The sequence below is a fragment of the Bombina bombina genome, chromosome 11 (genome assembly GCF_027579735.1).
Source record: "Bombina bombina isolate aBomBom1 chromosome 11, aBomBom1.pri, whole genome shotgun sequence".
NCBI classification, from domain to species: Eukaryota; Metazoa; Chordata; class Amphibia; order Anura; family Bombinatoridae; genus Bombina; species Bombina bombina.
Genome location: NC_069509.1, coordinates 4,743,296 through 4,763,973, shown reverse-complemented (window position 1 = coordinate 4,763,973; position 20,678 = coordinate 4,743,296). Strand labels below are relative to the sequence as shown.

General features: G+C 44.2%; 1 protein-coding gene across 1 annotated transcript in view; it reads right to left on the bottom strand.

Annotated features, from left to right (window-relative positions):
* Window positions 1–20,678, bottom strand: part of SRCAP (Snf2 related CREBBP activator protein) — a gene marked incomplete at its 3' end in the record, with an annotated part of 711,452 nt that overhangs the window by 33,871 nt on the left and 656,903 nt on the right. The window contains 2 exon segments of the mRNA XM_053695102.1: window positions 343–539; window positions 735–904. Of these exon segments, the coding sequence (XP_053551077.1) occupies window positions 343–539; window positions 735–904 (367 nt within the window).

Genomic DNA, 20,678 nt, shown 5'->3' with positions numbered 1-20,678 from the left:
AATAGCACTCACAAAAAGCTGTGCTGTCACCAGAGTCATATACACACACACAGTAAAGTTTAAGCTTTCACACCTTACCTTGGATTGCAAATGGCTGCCACTTCTTGGATGCGTACAAATGGCATTGTTCCTCAGACTTATAGCGCTCATGTGCGTCAGCTGCTGGCACTCATCAGTAAGGTGCAAAACTCACAAAGCACCGGTCACACACTGCATGCTGGGAAATAATACAGTACCGGTGTGCACACAAACACACTGCGCATGCAGACTAGATCCCTCAGAGTTTAGTGTTAGAAGACACCAGTTTTCCTGCTGCACGTATATTTCACAAAAAGGTCTCACCTGTATATGTGCACATCACGAGTTTGCCCTATGCGGTGACAGCGGTCCTGGGCTTGCGCATCCATAGTGGGGTTCCAGTCGCTGTCGTAGAAGATGACTGTGTCTGCCCCAGTCAGATTCACTCCGACTCCTCCGCTACGAGTGGATAAAATGAAACAGAATATTCTCTTGTCCATGTTGAAGCGTTCCATAAGTACCTAGAGAGACAGAGAGGGAACTGTGTTATACAAATATATTGCAGTGACAACAAGGAAACTGATCTACAATATACACAAGTAGAGCACACGTGCACAAGGTAGCTTGTGCACAAACATTCTAACATACCCAGCTACCCCTGGTGCTCACACTTTGCACAATGTTGGCGTGTCCCCTCCCCCCATACAAGCTGATACCTGTCTCTGCTCTATGCGCGTCGATCCATCAAGTCGCAAATAGATGTGTCCATGGTAGGTTAAGAATTGCTCTAAAACATTCAGCATCCTGGTCATCTGGGTGAAAAGAAGAACCCGGTGACCTCCTGATTTTAACTGACGCAGCAAAACATCCAGAGTCTGTAATTTTCCTATGGCAGAAATTGTAGAAACAACAGATTTTATATAAAGTTAATGTGCAATGAAACAGCTTAGCAATAGCAAATTATGCTTACTTGATAATTTCATTTCCATCTTCATTCATTACTTGTGGGAATTAAGAACCTGGCCACCAGGAGGCAGCAAAGACACCCCAACTCCCCTCATCCTCCAGTCATTCTGCCATGGGAACAAGGAATAGTAGGAGAAATATCAGGGTATAAATGGTGCCAGAAGAATAAAAATAAATTTAGGTCCACCCATCGGAGAAACGGGCAGGATCAGTGGACTCTCCTCCCACAAATGGAAATGAAATTATCAGGAAAGCATAATTTAGGTTTTTCATCTTAATGGGAGGAGAGTCCACAAGTTCATTCATTACTTGTGGGAAACAAATACCCAAGCTCTAGAGGACACTGAATGAAAAAAAACGGGAGGGTAAAAGGAGGCGGACCCTAATCTGAGGGCACCACAGCCGGCAGAACCTTTCTCCCAAAAGCTGCTTCCGCCAAAGCAAAGACATCAAATTCGTAAAATTGAGCATCGGTATGTAAGGAGGACAGGGTAGCCGCCTTACAAATCTGCTCCATAGAAGCCTCATTCTTTAAGGCCCAAGAAGAGGCCACAGCCCTAGTAGAGTGAGCTGTAATCCTCTGAGGAGGCTTATGTCCCGCTGTCTCAGGCCAAAACGAATAATGCTCCTCAACCAAAAAGATAGAGAAGTGGAAGAGGCCTTCTGCCCCCTGCGTTTCCTCGAATACACAACAAATAAAGACGCAGTCTGTCTGAATTCTTTTGTGGCCTGAAGATAGAACTTCAAGGTTCGAACCACATCCTAATTATGAAGCAGCAATTCCTTTGACGAAGAGGAGTTAGGACACAAGGAACAAACTACTATTTCCTGATTGATGTTACGATCTGACAACCTTGGGAAGAAATCCGAACCCAGTGCGAAGAACAGCCTTATCGGCGTGAAAAACCAGGTAAGAAGGCTCACATTGCAAGGCCGCCAACTCAGAGACTCTGCGTGCTAATGCAATAGCCAGTAGGAATAGAACCTTCCAAGAAAGAATTTAAATGTCAAGGGAATACATAGGCTCAAACGGAGCCCTCTGCAAAATCTTAAGTACCAAGTTTAAACTCCAAGGCGGAGCAGAATTTCTAAAGGCAGGCCTGATCCTAGACAGAGCCTGAACAAAGTACAAAAAAATCAGGAAGCTCCGCAAGCTTCTTGTTTAACAGTACAGAAAAAGTCTAAATCTGTCCCTTTAAGGAACTGGCAGCAAGAACCTTATCCAACCCATCCAGGAGAAAGGACAAAATCCTGGATACCCTAACCTTATGCCAGGGATATACACGTTCCTCAAACAAGGACAAAGTAGGTCCTCCACACCTTATGATAAATGCGACGTGTGACCGGTTTCCTGGCTTGAATGAAAGTATCAATCCCTTTCTCAGAAAAACCTCTCAGGGCTAGGACTAGGTGTTCAATCTCCACGCAGTCAGCCTAAGAGAATCAAGATTTTGGTGTAGAAGGGGACTCTGAACCAGCAGATCTCTGCAACAAGGTAACCTCCATGGAAGATACGATGACATCCCCACCAAATCCACAAACCACGTTCTCCGTGGCCACAACGGAGCAATCAGAATAGCCGAGGCTTGCTCCTGTTTGATGCGTTAGGGGTGGCCACGATGGAAAAATGTAAATTTGTTTGAACTCCCAGGGCAGCGCTAAGGAATCTATCAGCTCTTCCTGGGGATCCCTGGACAGCAACCCGTATCTGGGTGGCTTGAAGTTGAGTCTGGTTGACATGAGATCTATCTCCGGCATTACCCATCTCCACGAACACCTCAGGATGGAGAGACCATTCCCCTGGTTGAAACTATTGTCTGCTGAGAAAATCCGCTTCCCAGTTGTCCACACCCGGAATGTGGATCACTGATAGAAAATAGTCGTGGGAATCTGCCCATTCCAGAAACCGAGATACTTCCTTATGGCTAGGGAGCTTCTCGCTCCCCCCTGATGGTTGATGTAAGCCACCGAGGAAATGTTGTCCGACTGGAATCTGATAAATTGGGACGAGCCCAGGGGGGTCCAAGCCCTCAGAGCGTTGAATATCACTCTAAGTTCCAGAATATTGATCGTAGAATCGACTCCACTCAAGTCCACCTGCCCTGTGCCTTCCGGGCACCCCAAACAGCTCCCCATCCTGGCAGACTTGCGTCCATGGCCACAATCTTCCAGGATGGTCTCAAGAAGGATGTCCCCTGGGACAGTTATCCCAGACAGATCCACCGAGGGATTCCCTAGTTCAGTTGTCCAGAGAGATCTGTAGGGATAGATCTGAGCGATCGCCGTTACATTGTCTCAACAAGCACAACTGAAGAGGTCCGAGACGGAACCTGGCGTATGGAATGAAATCTATGCTGGATACCATAAGCCCGATTAACTCCATACACCTGGCCACAGATGGCCATGAGGAGGTCTAAAGGGCAATACAGCTGGACGCAATCTTGCAATGTTTCTGATCTGTCAGTAATATCTTCATGGACATGGAATCTTATCGTACCCAGGAATTCCACTCTGTTGCTGGGAATCAGGGAACTCTTTCCTTCGTTTATCTTCTATCCATGAGATCGAAGGAGAAGAATGAGAGCCCTCGAGTGGTCCTCCGCGAAGGAGAAGAATGAGAGCCCTCGAGTGGTCCTCCGCGAGACAGCAGGACGGAGCCTGGACCAGAATGTCGTCCAGATAAGACGCCACTGCAATACCTCTGGCTCTCGCCACCGCGAGCAGCACTCCCAGAACTTTCGTGACTCTTGGGGCAGTTGCCAAACCGAACGGTAGGGCCACAAACTGGAAGTGTTAGTCAAGAAATGCAAATCTCAGGAACCTGAAGTGATCCATGTGGATTGGAGTGTGAAAGTAAGCATCCTTCAAATCTATTGTAGTCATGAACTGACCCTCTTGAATTAGGGGCAAAATCGACCTGATCGTCTCCATCTTGAACGATGGGACCGACAGAAACTAGTTTAGGCACTTTAGGTCTCTAATTGGGCGAAACGTGCCCTCCTTCTTTGGGACCACGAAAAGGTTTGAATAATACCCCAGACCTCTTTCTGCTAGAGGGACTGGAACGATAACCCAGAGAGAGGAGAGATCCCTCACACACTCTAGAAAGGCATCTCTCTTCTCTGGGTTAGATGATAGGTTTGACAGGAGTAATCTGCCTCTGGGTGGATGAGTCTTGAATCCTATCCTGTAACCCTGGGCGATGACCTTCAGAACCCAAGGATCCTGTACATCTCTTATCCAAGCCTCTGCAAACAGAAATAGTCTTCCCCCTACGAGATCCAGAGACGGATCGGGGGCTGCCCCTTCATGCCGTCTGTCTCGGCAGACTTCTTGTTCTGCTTGGACTTATTCCAAGATTGAGCTGGCTTCCAAGATCCCTTGAACAGTTCGGCCTTCGCAGCAGGCTGCTGGCGCCAAGACTTGTCCGAATGAAAGGGACGAAAAGTAGAGCCCTTAGGCTTATTCTTCTTATCCTGCGGGAGGAAAGCATTCTTGCCTTCTGTGACCATGGATATTAGAGTGTCCAGGCCTGGACCAAAAAGGACTTTTCCCCTGAAACGGGAGGGATAGTAATTTCAACTTAAGTCATGTCCACGACTAACTACAGCGCCCTACGAGCTAGAACAGAGAAACCTGATGTTTTGGCATTCAGGCAAATGACCTGCATGTTTGCATCATAGATAAAGGAATTAGCTACTCTTAAGGCCTTAATCTTTTCCTGTATCTCCGCGAGGGGAGTCTCAACCTCAACCATAGCGGACAATACGTCACACCAGTACGTAGCCGCTCCCGCCACTGCAGCTGCAGGTTGGAAAACGCACCCCGTAAGTTGAAACATCTTTCTCAACATGGACTACATTTTTTTTATCCATGGGCTCCTTGATTAATGAACTATCGAGGGGAATAGTCGTACGCTTAGTGAGCGTGGAGATAGCTCCATCCACCTTAGGAATGGCCCCCCATAGCTCGAGCTGAGAGTCCGGAACAGGGAACAACTACTTAAAAGAGGTAGGAGGAGAAAAGGATGAGCCCAGTTTCTCCCACTCATTCTTAATAATAGTAGCCATCTTCACGAGCACTGGGAAGGTCTGAGGCACCACCCTGTCCTCGTAAAACCTATCTAGTTTAGAGATCAAAGGTTCTTCCAGAAGTTTTGGTTCCGGGTCCTCCAAAGTAGCAAGCACTTCTTTCAGTAAAAAATGCAAATGCTCCATTTTAAACTTAAAATCTGGTTCCTCCATAGTCGGAGGTTTCAAAGACACTGATTCTGTCCCAGAGAGGGCCCCCTCCAACAAGTCGGAGGCGTCCTCGTCATCAGAATCTCTCAGAGAGACATCCAAAGGAGTAGATGACCCCTGGGACGGAAGGCTATGTCTTTCCCTTTGTTGTTCGCAGGGCATGGTAGGGCATGGAAAGCCGCAGAAACCGCTTCTAGCAACTGGGCAGCGAAATCTGGCGGCCACGAGGCCCCTCCCGCGGAAGGATAAGTAGGGCCTAGGGGAGCTACATGTGTAATCGGAGATGAATGAGGTGGACGGCTCAGTAGTACTATATATCTTATTCTTTTTAGATATTGCAATCTTATCAAAGCATGTGATACACATTGAGCATGCGGATCAAACTGTACCTCTTCACAATAAACAGGTATTAGTTTTAATTAAAGAGGGAGTATCCTCTAACATAACAGAGTCCTCCATATCTTACGCCTTTAATACAGACTAGATAGATTAAATGGCACCTTCATACACCAATGGCCGGGGCACTCAACACCCCCTATGACCCAGACCACAGAGAAACCATTACGTCTTCCGCAATTGCCGATCAGGAAAGAGGAAGTGGAAGAGGCCACAGCCGGTCGCATGGAGTGCCATGCAGGACCGCCCCTGCACTATAGAAAAAATGCGCCAAAAGAAGGTCGCGCCGATCTTACGCCCAACTGTTTACAGTTGCTAGAGCCTCATCTCACACATGACATAGCATCAAACACAATAAAATATTATGCATAAATCTGCCCCTGTTCAATAATCCCCTTTCCAGGGATATTAACCCTTGATTCTGTACAGATAAAAGGAGACAGACACTGTGACCCTGTATTCTTGCGTTATCATATGTGTATAAAATGAAACAATCTTACCAGAATCAATGCCGTGGAACAGAAACACGGCCCTTCAAGTGTAACAGGTTAGTAGCATCGCTCATGACATGCACTTGAGAGAATAAAGCAGGCAGCGAAACTCGTCAACGCCGATTGCTTAAGGAGCTGTTAATCATGTTTTGGGATGGTTTTGCAGAAGAATTCCCCCTGCATCTCCAGACTCTAACATTCATCCATGCTCTCACTGAGAGGCTGACAGGACTAATTAAAGGGACAGTCAACCCAAAAATAGTTTTAACTTATAGCTATAAAGTTGCCACAGATCGTTTTATTATAAATATAGCACAGTTTTTACAGATATTCCGTATGCAAGTAAAATCACTTTTGCCGCCGCTGGCCTTTTTTCATAAAAATTAAAAAATAAATAAATTAAAGGCACTAGAATCAAACCGAGACAGCTGCCTGAAGAACCTTTCTACCAAAAAGCTGCCTCTGAAGAAGCAAACACGTCAAAATGGAAATATTTAGTAAATGTATGCAAAGACAACCAAGTGGCTGCTTTGCAAATTTGATCAACTGAAGCTTCATTCTTGATAGCCCAAGATGTGGCAACTGATATTGTAGAATGAGTTGTAATTCTCTGAGGCGGAGACTGTCCCGCCTCTAAATAAGCTTTGTGAATCAGAAGTTTCAAACAAGATGCCAAAGAAATGACAGACTTCAGACCTTAACTAGAACCAGAAAAAAACATAATTGATGCTTACCTGATAAAATTATTTCTCTTGTGGTGTATCCAGTCCACGGATCATCCATTGCTTGTGGGATATTCTCCTTCCCAACAGGAAGTTGCAAGAGGATCACCCACAGCAGAGCTGCTATATAGCTCCTCCCCTAACTGCCATATCCAGTCATTCGACCGAAACTAGTCGAGAAAGGAGAAACCATAGGGTGCAGTGGTGACTGTAGTTTCAAATTTAGACCTGCCTTAAAAGGACAGGGCGGGCCGTGGACTGGATACACCACAAGAGAAATAAATTTATCAGGTAAGCATAAATTATGTTTTCTCTTGTTAGGTGTATCCAGTCCACGGATCATCCATTACTTGTGGGATACCAATACCAAAGCTAAAGTACACGGATGAAGGGAGGGACAAGGCAGGTACTTAAACGGAAGGTACCACTGCCTGTAAGACCTTTCTCCCAAAAATAGCCTCCGAAGAAGCAAAAGTATCAAATTTGTAAAATTTTGAAAAGGTATGAAGCGAAGACCAAGTCTTGAGGTGATAACTGAGCAAGAGACAGAAGTGTTTGTAGCTGGGGTTTACAGCGCGGCTTCAAGATCAGCAAAAACAGTTACACTGCTTGTCTTATTTTGGAGGCATTTTCTTCTAAAAGGTGACATCGGACAAAGAAGACAGCTCATTCCATTCTAAGAGCTGAAATTAAAAGGATCACTTAAACAGGTACCTGTAGTTTCTAGTGGATCCATTTGAGCACTAAAAAACACTGTGCTACACTAAAGGAATCACGGATACCAGTAAATCACTCATATTCATCTGCACCTTTGAGGACATTTTACTGATATGCTGACTTAGCCATATTTAACGGAAGCTATTTGGTTTATGCACTTAGCGCACATACTCTTAGATTATCAGTAGATAATTTGATGATAGAGATTGTGTTACAAATTGCTTGATATTCTGATACATACAGTTCTAGTTGCTTACATTAGTAACCTACAATATATGTGTAATTTTCCTTGTGTAAATGCTTTTATAGATTACTCACATTTTAATAGAGATTGGCCAATCACATATTTTATTGTCTAAATTCTTGTATAAGGTTTAATTTATACCTAGGAGATTTTCATCTCATGTTATACATATTTTTTTTTTTAGGTTCTTTTTGTGACATTTGTTGAAGAATGAATTATTTTTTTATTTAAACACTAAATTGCATGCTCTCTTTTTCTTGGGTATATTTTGCCTGCACTGGCGCTTTAGATTTTAATTGTTCTCTGTTGTCCTTTCCCCTGGGGATTTAGGAGAAATATCCCCTTAAATCTTAAAGCATATATACCCTAAACTTTGCGCAGTCTGTATAACCTTTTGTAGATTATCCTTAATTCTAAACAAAGCCTGACAAAATGCCTGGACGTCTGGAACCTCTGCCAGACGCTTGTGCAAAAGGATAGACAGAGCAGAAATCTGTCCCTTTAAAGAATAGCTGATAATCCTTTATCCAAACCCTCTTGGAGAAAGGACAATATCCTAGGAATCCTAACCTTACTCCATGAGTAATTCTTGGATTCACACCAATGAAGATATTTGCGCCATATCTTATGGTAGATTTTCCTGGTTACAGGCTTTCGTGCCAGTATTAAGGTATCAATGACTGACTCGGAGAAGCCACGCCTTGATAAAATCAAGCGTTCAATCTCCAGGCAGTCAGCCTCAAAAAATTAGATTTGGATGATTGAAAGGACCTTGTAGTAGAAGGTCTTGTCTCAGAGGCAGAGGCCAAGGTGGAAAGGATGACATGTCCACCAGGTCTGCATACCAGGTCCTGCGTGGCCACGCAGGCGCGATCAAGATCACTGATGCTCTCTCCTGTTTGATTTTGGCAATCAGTCGAGGGAGCAGAGGAAACGGTGGAAACACATAAGTCAGGTTGAAGAACCACGGTGCTGCTAGAGCACCTATCAGCGTCGCTTCTGGGTCCATGGACCTGGATCCGTAACAAGGAAGCTTGGTGTTCTGGCGAGACGCCATGAGATCCAATTCTGGTGTGCCCCAACGATGAACCAATTGAGCAAACACCTCCGGATGGAGTTCCCACTCCCCCGGATGAAAAGTCTGATGACTTAGAAAATCCGTCTCCCAGTTCTCTACACCTGGGATATGGATCGCTGATAGATGGCAAGAGTGAGTCTCTGCCCAGCGAATTATCTTTGAGACTTCTAACATCGCTAGGGAGCTCCTGGTCCCCCCTTGATGGTTGATGTAAGCCACAGTCGTGATGTTGTCCGACTGAAATCTGATGAACCTCAGGGTTGCTAACTGAGGCCAAGCTAGAAAAGCATTGAATATTGCTCTTAACTCCAGAATATTTATTGGGAGGAGTTTCTCCTCCTGAGTCCACGATCCCTGAGCCTTCAGGGAATTCCAGACTGCACCCCAACCTAGAAGGCTGGCATCATCTGTTACAATTGTCCAATCTGGCCTGCGAAAGGTCATACCTTTGGACAGATGGACCCGAGATAGCCACCAGAGAAGATAATCTCTGGTCTCTTGATCCAGATTTAGTAGAGGGGACAAATCTGTGTAATCCCCATTCCACTGACTGAGCATGCATAATTGCAGCGGTCTGAGATGTAGGCGCGCAAATGGCACTATGTCCATCGCCGCTACCATTAAGCCGATCACTTCCATGCACTGAGCCACCGAAGGGCGCGGAATGTAGTGAAGAACACGGCAGGAATTTAGAAGCTTTGATAACCTGGACTCCGTCAGGTAAATTTTAATTTCTACAGAATCTATCAGAGTTCCTAGGAAGGAAACCCTTGTGAAGGGTGATAGAGAACTCTTTCCTTCGTTCACTTTCCACCCATGCGACCTCAGAAATGCCAACACTATGTCCGTATGAGATTCGGCAATTTGGAAGTTTGACGCCTGTATCAGGATGTCGTCTAGATAAGGGGCCACTGCTATGCCCCGTGGTCTTAGGACCGCCAGAACAGACCCCAGAACCTTTGTAAAAATTATTGGGGCTGTAGCTAACCCGAAGGGAAGAGCCACAAACTGGTAATGCCTGTCTAGAAAGGCAAACCTTAGGAGCCGATGATGATCTTTGTGAATCGGTATGTGAAGGTAAGCATCCTTCAAATCCACTGTGGTCATGTACTAACCCTCCAGGATCATAGGTAGGATTGTCCGAATAGTTTCCATTTTGATTGAAGAAAAAACTAACTATATTTTACCACTTTCCTCTTACTACCTCCATCTATGTTGAGAGTTTGCAAGAGAATGACTGGATATGGCAGTTAGGGGAGGAGCTATATAGCAGCTCTGCTGTGGGTGATCCTCTTGCAACTTCCTGTTGGGAAGGAGAATATCCCACAAGTAATGGATGATCCGTGGACTGGATACACCTTACAAGAGAAAAAATAGACTAGAAGTCTTTCTGAAATCTTTAGTAGAGATCTTTCAAGAGTATTCTTAGGATTAGGACACAAGGAAGGAACAATAATTTCCCTATTAATGTTGTTAGAATTTACAACTTTAGGCAAAAATGTAAACAAAGTCTGCAAAACAGCTTTATCTTGATGGAAAATAAGATAGAGACTCACAAGAGAGCAGACAACTCAAGCTATTCTAGCAGAAGAGATAGCCAAGATAAATAACACTTTCCAAGAAAGTAGTTTAATGTCCAAAGAATGCAGAGTCTCAAAATGAGGAGCCTGCAAAATCTTTAATACCAAATTAAGACTCTAAGGAGGCGAAAAAGATTTAATAACAGGTTGAATTTGAATCAAAGCCTGTACAAAACAATTAGCAATCTTTCTGTGAAAAGCAACAAAAAGAGCAGAGATTTGTCCTTTCAAAGTATTGGCAGACAAATCATAGGAATCCAAAAGGAATGCCAGGAATAATCATGTGTATAACACCAAGAAAAGAAAATGTATGCTTACCTGATAAATTTTCTTTTCTTTTTAAAGATACAATGAGTCCACGGATTTCATCCTTTCTTGTGGGATACAATACCAAAGCTATAGTACACGAATGAAAAGGGAGAGACAAGACAGGGAACCTAAACGGAAGGCACCACTGCTTGAAGAACCTTCCTCCCAAAAACCGCCTCAGCCGAAGCAAAAGTATCAAATTTGTAAAATTTGGAAAAAGTGTGAAGAGACGACCAAGTTGCAGCTTTGCAAATTTGTTCAACAGAAGCATCATTTTTGAATGCCCATGAGGAAGCCACAGCCCTAGTGGAATGAGCCGTAATTTGTTCAGGAGGCTGCTCTCCAGCAGTCTCATATGCAAAACGGATGATACTCTTCAGCCAAAAAGAAAGAGGTAGATGTAGCTTTCTGACCCCTACGTTTCCCTGAAAAAATGACAAAGAAGATGGTTGTCGAAAATCCTTAGTCGCTTCTAAGTAAAACTTCAAAGCAAGGACTACGTCTAAATTATGCAACAGACGTTCCTTCTTAGGAGGATTAGGACATAAAGAAGGAACAACAATCTCCTGATTAATATTCTTGTTTGAAACAGGTTTTGTACGTAACACCACCTTATCCGAATGGAAAATAAGATAAGGGGAATCATTGTAATGCCAAAAGCTCAGATATTCTTCGAGCAGAAGAAATAGCAACGAGAAATAAAACTTTCCAAGATAATAACTTAATATCTATGGAATGCATAGGTTCAAACGGAACCCTTTGAAGAACTCTAAGAACTAAATTTAAGCTCCAAGGAGGAGCAACTGATCTAAATACAGGCCTGATTCTAGTCAAAGCCTGACAAAAAGATTGTACATCTGGAACATCTGCCAGACGCTTGTGTAATAAAATAGATAAAGCAGAAATCTTTCCCTTTAAGGAACTTGCTGATAACCCCTTCTCCAATCCTTCTTGGAGAAAAGACAAAATCCTGAGAATCCTAACCCTACTCCATGAGTAGCCCTTGGATTCACACCAATAAAGATATTTACGCCATATCTTATGGTAAATGTTCCTAGTAAAAGGCTTACGTGCCTGAATTAAAGTATCTATGACCGAATCAGGAAAACCCTGCTTAGATAAAATTAAGCGTTCAATCTCCAAGCAGTCAGCTGCAGAGAAATTCGGATGGTGGAAGGGACCTTGAATGAGGTGGTCCTTCCTCAATGGAAGCCTCCAGGGTGGCAGAGATGACATGTCCACCAGATCGGCATAGCAAATCCTGCGAGGCCATGCAGGGGCAATGAGGATCACCGACGCCCTCTCCTGTTTGATCTGAGCAATCACCCGAGGAAAGAGGGCAAACGGGGGAAATACATATGCTCGGCTGAATGAACAAGTAACTGCCAAGGCATCTATCAGCTCGGCCTGGGGATCTCTGGACCCGTATCTCAGAAGCTTGGCATTCTGACGAGACGCCATAAGGTCTAACTCCGGCCGAGCCCATTTGAGTATCAGGTTTGAAAATATTTCCGGATAGAGTTCCAACTCCACCGGATGAAAAGTCTGCCTGCTCAGAAAATCTGCCTCCCAGTTATCAACCCCTGGGATGTATATCGCAGACATATGGCAAGAGTGAGACTCTGCCCACCGAATTATCTTAGCTACTTCGGTCATCGCTAAGGAACTCCTCGTTCCTCCCTGATGATTGATGTAAGCCACTGTCGTTATGTTGTCCGACTGAAATCTGATGAATTGGGTTGTGCCCAACTGAGGCCAGAAAATTGCTCTCAACTCGACTAGAATATTGATGGGAAGGAGAGACTCTGCCTGAGTCCATATCCCCTGAGTCCTCAAGGAATTCCAGACTGCTCCTCATCCTAACAGGTTGGCATCCGTTGTCACAATCGCCCATGAGGGTCTGCAAAAGCATGTCCCCTGGGATAAATGATCCAGCGACAACCACCATAGAAGCGAGTCCCTTGTCTCCTGGTCTAGATTTATTCATGGAGACAAATCTGAATAATCTCCATTCCACTGCCAGAGCATGCTTAGTTGCAGTGGAATAAGATGAAAACGAGCAAACGGAACGATGTCCATTGCCGCCACCATCAATCAGACTACCTCCATGCACTGAGCCACTGACGGACAAGAATTGGACTGAATGGCTCGGCATGTATTCAGAATCTTTAACTTTCTGACCTCCGTCAGAAAAAAGTAAATTTATGCTTACCTGATAAATTAATTTCTTCTATGGTAAGACGAGTCCACGGATTCATCCTTTACTTGTGGGATATTATCCTCCTGCTAACAGGAAGTGGCAAAGAGCACCACAGCAGAGCTGTCTATATAGCTCCTCCCTTAGCTCCACCCCCCAGTCATTCGACCGAAGGTACAGGAAGAAAAAGGAGAAACTACAAGGTGCAGAGGTGACTGAAGTTTAAATCAAAAATATATAATCTGTCTTAAAATGACAGGGCGGGCCGTGGACTCGTCTTACCATAGAAGAAATTAATTTATCAGGTAAGCATAAATTTACTTTTCTTCTATAAAGGTAAGACAAGTCCACGGATTCATCCTTTACTTGTGGGATACAATACCAAAGCTACAGGACACGGATGAACGTGAGGGACAAGACAGATGGTTAAACAGAAGGCACCACTGCTTGAAGAACTTTTCTCCCAAAAATAGCCTCAGAAGAAGCAAAAGGTATCAAATTTGTAAAAGGTATGAAGCGGAGACCAAGTCGCAGCCTTATAAATCTGTTCAACAGAAGCATTTTTAAAAGCCCATGTGGAAGCCACCGCTCTAGTAGAGTGAGCAGTAATTCTTTCAGGAGGCTGCTGTCCAGCAGTCTCGTATGCCAAACGGATGATGCTTTTCAGCCAAAAGGCAAGAGAGGTAGCCGTAGCTTTTTGACCTCTACGTTTCCCAGAATAGACAACAAAGATAATGTTTGACGAAATTTTTGGTCGCTTGCAAGTAAAACGTTAAAGCACGAACCACATCCAAGTTGTGCAATAGACGCTCCTTCTTAGAGGAAGGATTAGGACACAGAGAAGGAACAACAATTTACTGATTAATATTCTTATTAGTAACAACCTTAGGAAGGAATCCAGGTTTGGTACGCAAAACCACCTTATCAGCATGGAACACAAGATAAGGCGAGTCGCATTGCAACGCAGATAGTTCAGAACCTCTTCGAGCCGAAGAGATAGCAACTAAAAACAGAACTTTCCAAGATAGAAGCTTAATATCTATGGAATGCATAGGTTCAAACGGAACCCCTTGAAGAACTTAAATTCAAACTCCATGGCGGAGCAAAAGGTTTAAACACAGGCTTGATTCTAACTAAAGCCTGACAGAACGACTGAACGTCTGGAACATCTGCCAGACGTTTGTGCAGTAGAATTGATAAAGCAGATGTCTGTCCCTTTAAGGAACTCGCTGACAATCCCTTCTCCAATCCTCCTTGGAGAAAAGATAATATCCTAGGAATCCTGACCTTACTCCATGAGTAACCTTTGGATTCACACCAATGAAGATATCTACACCATATCTTATGATAGATTTTCCTGGTGACCGGCTTTCGAGCCTGAATTAAGGTATCAATGACCGACTCAGAGAAACCATGCTTTGATAAAATTAAGCATTTAATCTCCAAGCAGTCAGACGCATAGAAATTAGATTTGGATGGTTGAAAGGACCCTGAAGTAGAAGGTCCTGCCTCAGCGGCAGAGTCCATGGTGGAAGGGATGAAGTGTCCACCAGATCTGCATACCAAGTCCTGCGTGGCCACGCAGGTGCTATCAAAATCACCGAAGCTCTCTCCTGCTTGATCTTGGCAATCAGACGAGGGAGCAGAGGAAACGGTGGAAACACATAAGCCAGGTTGAAGGACCAAGGCGCTGCTAGAGCATCTATCAGCGCTGCCTTGGGATCCCTGGACCTGGATCCGTAACAAGGAAGCTTGGCGTTCTGACGAGACGCCATGAGATCCAGTTCTGGTTTGCCCCAAAGTTGAATCAACTGTGCAATTACCTCCGGATGGAGTTCCCACTCCCCCGGATGAAAAGTCTGCCGACTTAGAAAATCCGCCTCCCAGTTCTCTACTCCTGGGATATGGATAGCTGATAGATGGCAAGAGTGAACCTCTGCCCATAGAATTATTTTTGAAACCTCCAACATTGCTAGGGAACTCCTTGTTCCCCCTTGATGGTTGATGTAGGCTAGTTGTGATATTGTCTGACTGAAATCTGATGAACCTGACCGCAGCTAGCTGAGGCCAAGCCTGAAGAGCATTGAATATCGCTCTTAGTTCCAGAATGTTTATCGGAAGGAGTGTCTCCTCCTGAGTCCACAAGCCCTGAGCCTTCAGGGAGTTCCAGACTGCACCCCAGCCCAGAAGGCTGGCATCTGTCGTTACTATTGTCCAATCTGGCCTGGGGAAGGTCATACCCTTGGACAGATGGACCCGAGATAGCCACCAGAGAAGAGAATCCCTGGTCTCTTGATCCAGATTTAGTAGAGGGGACAAATATGTGTAATCCCCATTCCACTGACTGAGCATGCAAAGTTGCAGCGGTCTGAGATGTTGGCGGGCAAACAGAACTATGTCCATTGCCGCTACCATTAAGCCGAATACTTCCATACACAGAGACACTGAAGGGCGAGAAGTAGAATAAAGAACCCGGCAGGAATTTAGAAGTTTTGACAACCTGGCCTCTGTCAGGTAAATCTTCATTTCTACAGAATCTATCAGAGTTCCTAGGAAGGAAACTCTTGTGAGAGGGGATAGAGAACTCTTTTCTTCGTTCACCTTCCACCCATGAGACCTCAGGAATGCCAGAACAATGTCCGTATGGGACCTGGCGATTTGAAAATTCAACGCCTGTATCAGAATGTCGACTAGGTAAGGGGCTACTGCTATACCCCGCGGCCTTAGGACCGCTAGGAGTGACCCTAGAACCTTTGTAAAGATTCTTGGTGCCGTAGCTAACCCAAAGGGAAGAGCCACAAACTGGTAATGCCTGTCTAGGAAGGAGAACCTGAGAAACCGATGATCTCTGTGTATCGGAATGTGCAGATAAGCATCCTTTAAGTCCACGGTAGTCATATATTGACCCTCCTGGATCATAGGTAGGATGGTTCGAATAGTCTCCATCTTGAAGGATGGGACCCTGAGAAATTTGTTTTAAGATCTTGAGATCTAAGATTGGTCTGAAGGTTCCCTCTTTCTTGGGAACTACAAACAGATTTGAATAGAAGCCTTGCCCCTGTTCCTCCTTTGGAACTGGGTGGATCACTCCCATAACTAGGAGGTCTTGAACACAATGTAAGAATGCCTCTATCTGGTTTGCAGATAATTGTGAGAGATGAAATCTCCCTTTTGGGGAAGAAGCTTTGAAGTCCAGAAGATATCCCTGGGACACAATTTCCAATGCCCAGGGATCCTGGACATCTCTTGCCCAAGCCTGGGCGAAGAGAGAAAGTCTGCCCCCTACTAAATCCGTTTCCGGATCGGGGGCTGATCCTTCATGCTGTCTTAGAGGCAGCAGCAGGTTTTTTGGCCTGCTTTGCCTTGTTCCAAGCCTGGTTAGGTCTCCAGACCGGCTTGGACTGGGCAAAATTTCTCTCTTGTTTTGTATTAGAGGAAGTTGAAGCTCCGCCACTCTTGAAGTTTCGAAAGGAACAAAAATTAGTCTGTTTGTTCCTTAATTTGTTGGACCTATCCTGAGGACCTATCCTTTTCCTCCAGTAATATCAGAAATGATCTCCTTCAGTCCGGGCCCGAATAGGGTCTGCCCCTTGAAGGGAATGTTGAGAAGCTTAGACTTTGAAGTAACGTCAGCTGACCAGGATTTAAGCCATAGCGCCCTACGCGCCTGAATAGCAAAACCTGAGTTCTTAGCCGTTAGCTTGGTTAAATGAACAACGGCGTCAGAAACAAATGAATTGGCTAGCTTAAGAGCTTTAAGCTTGTCAAGGATATCATCCAACAGGGTTTCTACCTGTAGAGCCTCTTCTAGAGACTCAAACCAGAAGGCCGCAGCAGCAGTGACTGGGGCAATGCATGCAAGAGGCTGGAGAATAAAACCTTGTTGAATAAAAATTTTCTTAAGGTAACCCTCTAATTTTTTGTCCATTGGATCTAGAAAAGCACAACTGTCCTCGACAGGGATAGTTGTACGCTTCGCTAGGGTAGAGACTGCTCCCTCCACCTTAGGGACCGTCTGCCACAAGTCCCGTGTAGCGGCATCTATAGGAAACATCTTTTTAAAAACAGGAGGGGGAGAGAACGGTACACCTGGCCTATCCCATGCCTTAGTAATTTCTGAAAACCTCTTAGGGATTGGAAAAACATCAGTGTAGACAGGCACTGCATAGTATTTATCCAACTTACACAATTTCTCTGGGACTACAATGGCGTCACAGTCATCCAGAGTTGCTAAAACCTCCCTGAGCCACACGCGGAGGTGTTCAAGTTTAAATTTAAATGTAGACATATCAGAATCAGGTTGAAGTGTCTTCCCTGAATCAGAAAAATCACCCACAGATAGAAGCTCTCCTGCTTCGGCTTCTGCACATTGTGAGGGTATATCAGACATAGCTACTAAAGCGTCAGAGAGCTCTGTATTTGTTCTAGCCCCAGAGCTGTCATAACCTCCCCCTTGTCAATTTCCTCTGGTGAAAAATCTTTTAAAGCCAGAATATGGTCTTTATAATTTATAGTAAGATCAGTGCATTTGGTACACATTCTAAGAGGAGGTTCCACAATGGCTTCTAAACATAATGAACAAGGAGTTTCCTCTATGTCAGACATGTTTAACAGACTAGTAATGAGACCAGCAAGCTTGGAAAACACTTTAATAAATGTGAAAAAGCAGAATATAAAAACGGTACTGTGCCTTTAAGGGAAAAAAAACAATCACATAAATTGCAAAACAGTGAAAAAAAGCAGTAAACTCTACGAAATTTTTACAGTGTGTATAATAGACTAAAATAGCATTGCACCCACTTGCAAATGGATGATTAACCCCTCAGGCTCAAAAACGTATCAGAAAAAAGATAAAACCGTTATAAACAGTCACAAGCAAACTGCCACAGCTCTACTGTGGCTCCTACCTGCCCTTAAAACGACTTTTGTAGGAACAAAAACCCTTTACAGAGGTCCTATATGTCAGGGGACTCCTTCAGGGAAGCTGGATGTCTCAGACTGCAAAAACTACTGCGCAATTAGAGCGCGAAAATAGGCTCCTCCCACCATGCACTCAAAGTGAAAGGGCCATAAATAACTACTCCTAGGAGAAATCTAATCAGCCATGTGGAAAACTAGGCCCCAAATAAAGATTTATCACCTTCAGTAAAAAACGTTTTTTTAAATCATCATGCAAATGTTTTACATACCAAGTAATAAGAGCAATTAACATGAATATTACCCTTTACTGCAAGCATGATCCCAGTCGTTTGTTAAATCACTGTAATCAGGCTTACCTTAAATATATCAGGCACTGTCAGCATTTTCTAGACCTTATCTCTCTAGAAAAAAATATACTGAACATACCTCAGAGCAGTTAATTCTGCAGGCCATTCCCCCAGCTGAAGTTTTCCCATACTCTTCAGTTATGTGTGAGAACAGCAGTGGACCTTAGTTACAAACCGCTAAGATCATCAAAAACCTCAGGCAGAACTTTTCTTCTAATTTCTGCCTGAGGCAAAAACAGTACAACGCCGGTACCGTTTAAAAATAAACTTTTGATTGAAGGTAAACTACACTAAGTCACCACATATCTCCTGATACTTCCTTTCTTGTCGAGAGCTGCAAGAGAATGACTGGGAGTGGCAATTAGGGGAGGAGCTATATAGACAGCTCTGCTGTGGGTGGCCTCTTGCAGCTTCCTGTTGGGAAGGAGAATATCCCACAAATAATGGATGAATCCGTGGACTGGATACACCTTACAAGAGAAATTACCCTTTCTTCCCGTAATGTCGGAAATAATTTCTGCCAAGCCTGGCCCAAATAAAGCCTTACCCTTGAAGGGAATCGCCAAAAGCTTAGACTAGATGACACATCTGCAAACCAGGATTTTAACCATAAGGCTTGGCGGGCCAGAAAGGCAAACCCTTAAATTTTTGCTCCTAGCTTAATCACCTGAAGAGAAGCGTCTGTAATAAAAGAATTGGCCAATTTAAGGGCCTTAATCCTATCCTGGATTTCTTCAAGAGGAGTGTCTGTCTGAATAGAATCAGACAACGCATCAAACAAGTATGCTGCTGCACTAAAGATGGTAGCAATACACACCGCAGGTTGCCATTGTAAACCCTGGTGAACATACATCTTTTTGAGCAAACCCTCCAACTTCTTATCCATAGGGTCCTTAAAAGAACAACTATCCTCTATGGGAATAGTGGTCCTCTTAGCTAAAGTGGAAATTGCTCCTTCCACTTTGGGGACCGTCTGCAAGGACTCCTTTATAGAGTCAGCAATAGGAAACAAATTTTTAAAAATAGATGGAGAAATAGGAATACCCAGCCTCAACCATTCCTTAGCAATAATCTCTGTAGCCTGATCTGGTACAGGAAAAACCTCCAGCATAGAAGGTACATCAAAATACTTGTTTAGCTTGCTAGACTTCTTAGGATTGACTACGACAATGGTAGCTAAAACCTCCTTAAGTAGCAAATGGAGGTGTTCCAGCTTAAACCTGAAGGACACAACTTCAGCATTAGAAGGAGGAGATACACTGTCTAAGTCTGAGATTTCACCCTCAGATGCTACCGAAGTATCTTCCTCCTCAGACTTTTGGGAGGGAACATTTGCAATAGCCACGACTGTGTCAGAAGCCTTACTCAGTGATTCTTTACATTTCCTTTTGCTCTTTCCAGCAGCATGGGAAAAGCAGACAACGCATCAGATACCGCAGAGGACATGAGGCTAGCGATGTCTTACAATGTAACTCCAGGCGGAGTTAGAGAGGAAGTGCAGGGCACTGCAAGTGTGGGCGATACTTGGGACACCTGAGGAGAAAGCTGCGGCATATATTGAATATTGTCATTAGACTCCTGGACAGCATCCGCCTTAGACAATGTTGGCGCAGATAAAAGTCTATCCCTGTAACTTAAAGTTCTCTCAATTGCATGAGGAAAAGAAAGGGATTGGTGCTTCCACATTAGCATTAAAACATAAAGAACAAGTAACATTTTGCAGGGCCTCTTGGTCCATCTTAACTCACAATGGAACAAATTACCCCTAAATAAACTTACATTTTTGATAAAATGAAAATACAAAAAAAGTCACTGTCTCTTTAATTTTTAAAACGTTACTTTTTTACTTTTTGAAGCAAGGGAATAGTAACACACAAACTCTCCGGACAACCTCTACACCTCAGCTTAGCTTTGCTGAGGTGCCTTCCTGCCCTGCTGACACCGGAAGAATTCCCTTTAGGAGAAGCAATCCGGACTCGTCTTTGAATCACAGTGAAAAGCTGTCCGGATTAGTCTTAAGCACTTATCTTGCGCTTCCCTGCGTCTGAAAATTCAGCTAACTGCTTAGTCACATCTCCAGTCCAGAAGTGAAGGATATAAGGCGTGCAACAGTAATTGCTGCCGCAGCTAGTCCCGCCCATCGTGGGTGTCTTAAAAAATTAACCTCTCAGTCGGCAAAATGGCTCTTATAGCCAAACCGCTGGGAGAAGTGAACACCACACTAAACATAAGCCCATTAAACTCCTCAGCCCCAGTGCATGCCATAACGAACACTGCCTTATGTGAATATGTTCTCCCAAACATATAGGGGAAATCCTGTGTCCCAGTATTAAAGGATATAAAGTGCCCAATGTTTCCTGCCTTTAAGAACAGAAAAAATAAACTCAGCACTTAGGCAGCTCACTAGGTTTGAGAGGTCTTCTCCCTCACATGTACCTGTGGAAAAGGAGAT